The sequence below is a fragment of the Habropoda laboriosa genome, unplaced genomic scaffold (genome assembly GCF_001263275.1).
Source record: "Habropoda laboriosa isolate 0110345459 unplaced genomic scaffold, ASM126327v1 scaffold212, whole genome shotgun sequence".
Taxonomy (NCBI): Eukaryota; Metazoa; Arthropoda; class Insecta; order Hymenoptera; family Apidae; genus Habropoda; species Habropoda laboriosa.
In genome coordinates, this window is record NW_017100509.1 from 1594111 (window position 1) to 1601774 (window position 7664).

General features: G+C 34.0%; 2 protein-coding genes across 2 annotated transcripts in view; one reads left to right on the forward strand and one right to left on the reverse strand.

Moving 5' to 3' along the window:
- Positions 1 to 5975, reverse strand: part of LOC108576174 — a 9701-nt gene extending 3726 nt beyond the window's left edge. The window contains 6 exon segments of the mRNA XM_017939118.1: positions 1128 to 1383; positions 1935 to 2372; positions 2375 to 3092; positions 3702 to 4167; positions 4924 to 5343; positions 5824 to 5975. Of these exon segments, the coding sequence (XP_017794607.1) occupies positions 1128 to 1383; positions 1935 to 2372; positions 2375 to 3092; positions 3702 to 4167; positions 4924 to 5343; positions 5824 to 5975 (2450 nt within the window).
- A 1102-nt stretch (positions 5976 to 7077) lies between these two features.
- LOC108576235 (dymeclin) overlaps positions 7078 to 7664 on the forward strand; it is a 3645-nt gene continuing 3058 nt past the window's right edge. The window contains exons 1-2 of the mRNA XM_017939193.1: positions 7078 to 7364; positions 7456 to 7659. Coding sequence (XP_017794682.1) covers positions 7078 to 7364; positions 7456 to 7659 — 491 coding nt within the window. The remainder of the gene's footprint in view (positions 7365 to 7455; positions 7660 to 7664) is intronic.

Sequence of the window (7664 nt, forward strand, 5' to 3'; positions counted from 1 at the left end):
CTTTGTTCGCCCTTTTTTAGGCGCTTTGAATATTTTTTCGCGACTTTTAAGCGCTTCGAATATTTTTTCGCGCCTTTTCAGGCGTTTGAAATATTTTCTCGCACCGTGCCTTTCATCACACTTTTATCTCAATTTAATCCTTAATTTCTAGAATATTATAATAGAAAAGGTAAATAAACTCGAGAATTACAAAGTATCCAGTATAAATATTATATATTATATCTTTATAATACAAATGGTAATTACACAGTATCGCTGAATAATTCATTCAAAAGTTTGGTGAACATTTGTTCACAGCTAGATTCTGATAGTCCAGAGAAAGCTTCAGGAAGAATTCAGCTAAAGCTGGCAAATTAGTTTCTGGCTTTTTCTTCGATTTAATCGTCAGAGTTTCGTGCAGTTTTGTCAAATTATTATGTATCATGGATAACGTGGTCGTCATAGAAGCACTAACAGCGACCATCAGCCCAAAATTTCGAATCTCGGCATCGTGTAGTATTATACTCGATCCTTGACGTTTCTTTCTGTCGAACGAAATCTGCAAATAGCATAATAATTGCAATTAATTGAATTTCATTTTAGATCCAATTTTTCTGTATTTTCTGTAATATTTCTGTACGATTTTTCAATATTTTATAACGCTATTTTTCAAAATATTGAATTCTATTTTTTTTTTTTTTTACTGCATGAAACGAAGGAAATATATCATTCTAATAATAATAGACAAACTTACACCACATTTTTCAAATAAATTCTTAAGATTGGTCCATCGATAAGCGGAAAATGTTGTGTGATGCAGTTGCGAAATGGCGACAGCGTATCTTTCTGTAGTTTCATTCCACTCAGGTATCTTTTCCATAAATATAAACGACGATTTCCTTCTTTCGTATTCCGAGACTGCCGCAATATCCGAGAGAAACTGATTCTTTTGGTGACTTTTTAAACATGCAATAACAATAACAATTAAAAATTGCAAGCTTAATGAAGTTAAACTTGACGAAATAAATAAAATTCTAAATACTCAGAAAATTCCATAGCGAAACAGCATAATCAAGTATCATTTCTCTATATTTCCTCTAAATTTGTAATAAAAACGATTCGATGAATCGAAAAACAATGAAAATTACTTATACAATCCTCCAATCGCGAATTTCATCCAATCAACGTAACTCTGAGTGTACGAATAGTATGGGTATATGTTTAACATTAGCACTATCAATTTCTCCTCCGTTTTCTGCACATAACAGTAACATTCGACGCTCAGGTAACCGAAGTAGCCATTTTCCTGCATACTCGTGGCGAATCTGTTCACCGTTGGCTCTATCATGCTAATTTCCAGGGAGCTTTGTGGTAACAAGTATATGCTGGTCGAGAATCTAGATTCTGTTATTGAAACGTGTCATTTACCACTAATTGAATATCATACAAAATGAAGGAGCTTTACTAAAACATCAATTACTGGCAGCCATTGCCAATAAGAATTGGAATATCTAAAATAAAAAATTCCTTTCGACTTACGAACAAAAATGTATTATCTACAATTTAGCTTACGATTTTTTCGATAGCTCAATTATTAAATTTTGTACAAACGTTCAAAATTGACCTTTTGGTAAAAAGAGGTTTCTCCCATTCAAACTGCCACCATTTCCATGATAATGAAATTTTTCGAAAAATCACAAGCTACATTGTAGATTATACATTTTTATTTACAAATTAGAAGGAATTCTTTTATTTCGGGCGTTCCAATCCATGGAGCAAACCTCTTGAGAATGTTCCTCAATAACTCCTCCATTTTGCAACATTTCTGTCCCAAAAAATTAGACAAAAGGGCCGAAGGTTATACTTACGTCCCCCCGAAAAATTGAAATCTTTCATTGACTAGTTACCTACAAAATAATTCCCGAACTTCACCCCCATAAGCAAACACACAATACCCAAATTAATTTTATCCGCGGTTCCCAGCCATCTCGGCGGCTCCTTAGTCTTTTTCCCAGGGACGAGCAAGCAAACGACGATAGTCTTCGAGCTCTTCGCCACAGGAACTGCTTGCAAGAGGCACCCAAATTTCTGCAAATGCGCGTAGAACTCCTTCCAGCAATTGTAAATCTTCGACAATCTCGTCACGTTGCACACAACCCTAGGCAGATGCTCCTTCAATCTCTCGTAAAACTCCTCGCGCAGGCTCGAATCCTCTTTCCACAAATCTCCGTACTTCTCTCGTTCCCTCCTCAGCACGGGCATGAAAGGCACGCTGATATGATTGATCAGAAAAATTCCGCAATGTTTATTCGCCACGCTGTAATTCAATTTGATCAACCACACGCACACTTCCGTGTGAAGGATCATCAATCGAGCCAAAGACGTGCAAAAAAAAAGTTCCTGGCGTGAGGTGGCTGCAGGAGGCCAAGATTGTCGATCATCTCGGACATCGTGGAGAGATTGAGAAACTTCATTTGCAGCTCCATTTCGGTGCTCAACAGAGGGACCTCGAGATTTCCAGCAACTCTCATGTCGCACTCGTCGACGACGCAGGGCAGGAAGTAGGCCGGCTTGCCGGAGATCTTCCTCTTGATCGCGTGAAGAGAGTCCTCGGAACAGTGGAGGATCCTGGAGACGTTCAACGAACGATTCTTGAAGGTCCCCGATTGAGAAAGAGCGACGAAAGTGATTCGTTTGGCGACTTCTTCGGCGGGAGATATCGACTCGATGAAGTCGCTGTACATCGTTAACAGGTCTTGAGTAGGTTTCACGGGGAGAACGTAGATCACTTCGGTTTTTGGATTTCGTACGAAGCAGATACGTAGGATGGTGATGTTCTGGTAGATGGCGAACATCTTTGGATTTAGTATTCGACGTATCTCCATTGGATGACCGATGGATGGAAGGTGTATCACCACGTGTGGCTCTTGAATGATGGAACGGAAATCTTTGGACAGTTTTGCGATTAGATCACGCGTGGTTTGCATGGAGGTTAGCATTTTGTCGAGATAACGCCGGTGCATCTTTCGTTTGCCTTTCAGAGTGATCCAGGCGAACCATAGGAGACTTGCGGCTATGTAGAGTCGGCAGGATTGCGCTTTCCTGCGACGTAGCTGGGTGGAGATGTGGGAAATGTGAGAGAATCGGGGGATTAAAGAGAAACAGGAGTGAAAATTGGAAATTTTATAAGTGTTTGTTGTAAGGAGGTTTTAATTTTGAATTCTTAATTTGTAAATGTGGGTCAATTTTGTTAGGGCTAGACCCTAAATGCATAATGGTATCTAAGTAAGTTTTAATTTATTTTCTCCCAATGTGGTGTTAAATTGTTTAATTTTGTTAAAGTGAAGATAATATTCGAGTTAATTTTAATTTAGTTTCTCCCATTGTTTGTACTATCAAGATTATTTTTACACTAAATTCTAAACATTGCTCAAGTGATGTTGCAAAACATAGTACATGTGTCCTTCTACACATTCTTGGCTATTTTGTTTCACAAAAATAATATGTAATAATGTAAATATTTTGAAATTGTATTTTTTAATTTTTTAATAAAGAATTTTTTAAATTAGATGCAAAACTATCAATTACCCTTCAATTGAGAACAATTTAGATTTAAGTAGATGAAATTAGGTGCACTTATACTATATGAAATTTATAAAAATAATACATTTAAAAATATGCAACTACTATTTTTATCGGTAACACAAAAAATACATTTTTACCCAATAACCACGCCAAAAGGCTTGTATCAAAGTAGCTGCAACCTCTCTCCCACCGATCATGTGTATCTGCAGCTTCCAACTGTTCAACCAAGCACGTTCGTTGTCATCTTTCAACAGAGAAATTAAATCTTTTCTTGTTAAGAAAAAATTCGTGAACTGATTGATCTGTGAAATAAAATCGAAAGTTGCACGTGGATCCAGGTGTAAGGTCGGTATCAAGCGTTTCTTCGCGATTTTTTCTATTTGAGGACAAAGCATTAAACGCCACTTCGAGCCGTACTGATTTCCGTGAAATTCTAAAATTTTCAGCCAAATATCGCAAATTGTGAACGTTCCATCGACGAATTTTAGAATGTTTATCTTAGAAAGTTCGTGTTGCACGGAAAAAACCGTGGTAATTTCTTGTTCCTTCAGACTTTGAATGAATTCGGCGGTTTTCAACGTTAGCCTAATGCTTGATCGATGTCTACCAGGACCAGAAATGATTTCGTTACCACTTTTTCTAAAGGACAATATATATTTCTATATAGTGAACTGTAAAACTGTTTGTGCTTTTTTTCGAATTTAAATAAATCGCGAGATGCTTGATTTTCCTGAAAATAGGTAAAGTTTGAGAATTTTTATAACTTTCAGCTTCTTTCTTCAATTTTTTAAGAGTAAAAATGTTTCTCCAATATCTCAATTATTTAATTTTTAAGAAATCTTTAAAGTTGATTCTTTTTTTTTTTGTAAAAAGAATTTTTCATTTTCAAACTGCCGCCATTTCTATAATAGTTACCATTTTTGAAAAATTCTACGTCACATTGTCGATAACACAGTTTTATTTATAAATAAAAAAAATTGTTTATTTCCGACGTTCGAATTCGACGTTCAGAAATTCGAGCAGAAGAGGTTTCTCAATAATTCCTCCATTTTGTAACATTTTTCCTTTTTTAAAATCGGAGAATAAAACTAAAGGTTCTACTAATATCCTAAAAAAACAAATTGAAATTTTCTATTTAGTAGTTACCTAAAAAAAAATTTCTAAACTTTACCTATTTTTTGGCGCCACAATATGGTGTGAACTCCCTTAATATTTCTAGACTTGCTTTTGACCATCGTAGTTCACCTTAACATGTAACTCAAAATGTCGTTGACAAAAAAATTCTACTCTCAATGTCAGACACTTTTCACTTTGTACATATTTGTTCTGCTTATCGTAAAGCAAACAAAGGTTACCTACAAGTCGATTCGCTTTCTTGGTAAAGAGAACATTTTCGTTCGAAGGTAAACGATCTCTTGCTTAAACTTCAAATCAGACTCGTCGAACTCGGTACGCATTATTTCTCTCGGTTTCGCTATGATATCGCGAGTGTCGTCGAGACTTCGCTGAGGCACGTTCTCCCAAGTGCAACGACAGGATGGCTCGTCCCTCGTTTCATCGAACGCATCGCAACACATTTCGTAAGCTCTTCTCATCTCTTCCGGAGATAAATAAGACGGTGGTTGCATGCGTCCGTTTGTTGCCGTCAATAAATCGACGTTGAACCGCACGAGACATTCCTCACATGCTCGTTCGATATTTATGAGTTCCTTTAACGTGTACTCGTAGAACGATCGTGTGTATTCTAATGTATCGGGTTCATACGGCCTTCTCTTTACACTATTCGCGAAAGAAATAAAGCAGGTGTTGCTAATAATTGGGTAGACGTACAATATTTATGGTAAGAGATTAAAATAAGAGTTGAACTCGTATGCAACATACAATCCAAGTGTCTGAATACGAGTTTGCTTATCTTGAATTTATGTTTCGATATATTTTAACAGTATACATAACGTGCTTACTTTTGCCATTCGAAAGTGTCACTCGATAGATAAAGATATGTGAAACAACATTGAAAATATACATCTAAATGATTTTTATCACTTTCATTTACGAATTTCTTTTTTGTTAAAATTATAATGAAATATTTACCGTGTCACTTAAATATTTGTACTTAACCTCGTTGGTTTAGTATTGCAATTTATTTGTTCATATTAAAAACTTCGTTTCTGATATACGTTGTTATCTTAAATATCTATCCCTTCTATTCATCATTTATTATTTTATTATCTTTGAAATTTTTTAATTTTATCAACTAACCTGATCTGCTTAACAATTTCTTTCTTTCGATCACCAAGGAATTTCTTAATCGGATGAATCTGTTCTTGGATACCTATAATAGAGGCTTTTATCATTTCTACAGATTGAGAGTATAGTTCTTCGGTTTGCAATAATTTATGATAATGATTCATTTTCGTAGGTTTACTAGTGAGAATCGTAATCTGTAACATGAACAAAATTTTATGACGCATGTAAATATTTCGACGTATATGTAGATTAGATATGACGTAATATATAGAGATATTCATATATAGTTCAGGAACTATTTACACTTTATTGAAATTATATAAATTCTGACTTTTTATTAAATTGAACACGTTTTAAATATTCGTCTATTTTTTTAAAGGATATCTTCGATTTACGACTAATTTCATTTATTGAGGTATACGATATTACACAAATGAAGAAGTAACGAATGATATTACATTTTCATATATGTTAAAAATTCTTTGCAAATATATATTAATGTAATTGTTGTTAAGCACAAGTATCAAATAGTGAATTCAGTGACATATCATTCGCGTGCTTAAATACGTCATCTTAATGATGTGGAACCTGTTTCCATGCGTTACGTGCAAACAGACATACTTCATCTTTCCCATTGTTTTATTGCACTTGCATACCACAGTCTCAAGTGCAATTATCAACTATTGTTATTTTCAATAATCGAATTTGTATATTTAATGAATTAAGAAGATGGCGCTCATTTTGATTTATCTATATATTTCTAAAGTGCTCGGTTGACATGTGAATAGGTTATGTTTCTTAGTACTTCACATTGTATTAATGATATGTACGAGTGTATTGTCAAAAAAATTTAATGATAATTTTGACACGGAAAACACGTAGAAACATAAGGCGATAGTGTATAAAACAGAACTCTATTGTTAGAAACTATTATCGAACTATTAAAGTTCTATGACAGTGGATTGTCAAAGTATGTTGTTTTACGATGTTTTTATATAATTAAAGTATTTTATAGTCTTTTCCCTTTATTGATACGATACTGGTCCTATTTCTATAATTTAATAAAACTATGTAACATTTAAACCAAAAAATTTAAACAACAATATGCAGTTATCAGAAATGAATATGCGTTAGTCAATAAATTGTCAGATATTTTTAAATAAGTATCAGAAATACTCTCTTAATGAATAAATTTCATTAATATATTACATCTATTATAAAAACTGTTCAGTGTACACTTTATTTCTAGAAGTTTAAGGCAAGGCAATGGGTACAACACCAAGTAGATATGATGACTTATCTAAAAATATTTATTTGGAGAGGTTTTGTGGGAAAAAAAGTATTCTTCCAAATGATCCATTTTGGGATACTTTTCTATCTTACAATGTACGACCACCTGTTACAAGAAATGACCAAATAGAATTAGATTCTCGATTGGACTCTTCATGTCAACAATTACTTGCTAATAATTTAACCACTGGCAATTTTGGTAGTTTAATACAAGTTGCTCTTATGTATGCAAGTCATTTACTTGAACCAATGCAAAATAAAAAGTATGGTATTTTCTTTATCGTATCTTATAATTATCATTGGAAAATTCAAAGACTAATTCATATTTTATTTATGTTTAATTATAATTTACAGAATGACATCAGCATGGCACACATATAATGCATTGTTTGCAGTGAGATGTATATTAAAATATTTAATTGAAACAGTTGGGGAAGAAGAAATGATAAAACACATAGAAGCACCACAGGTACCAGTGTCAACACAATCAAATTCATCCTATAGACTAGAAGATTTGTTCGAAGCATTAGTTGATGTTATAACTGATGTACCAATATGGTGAG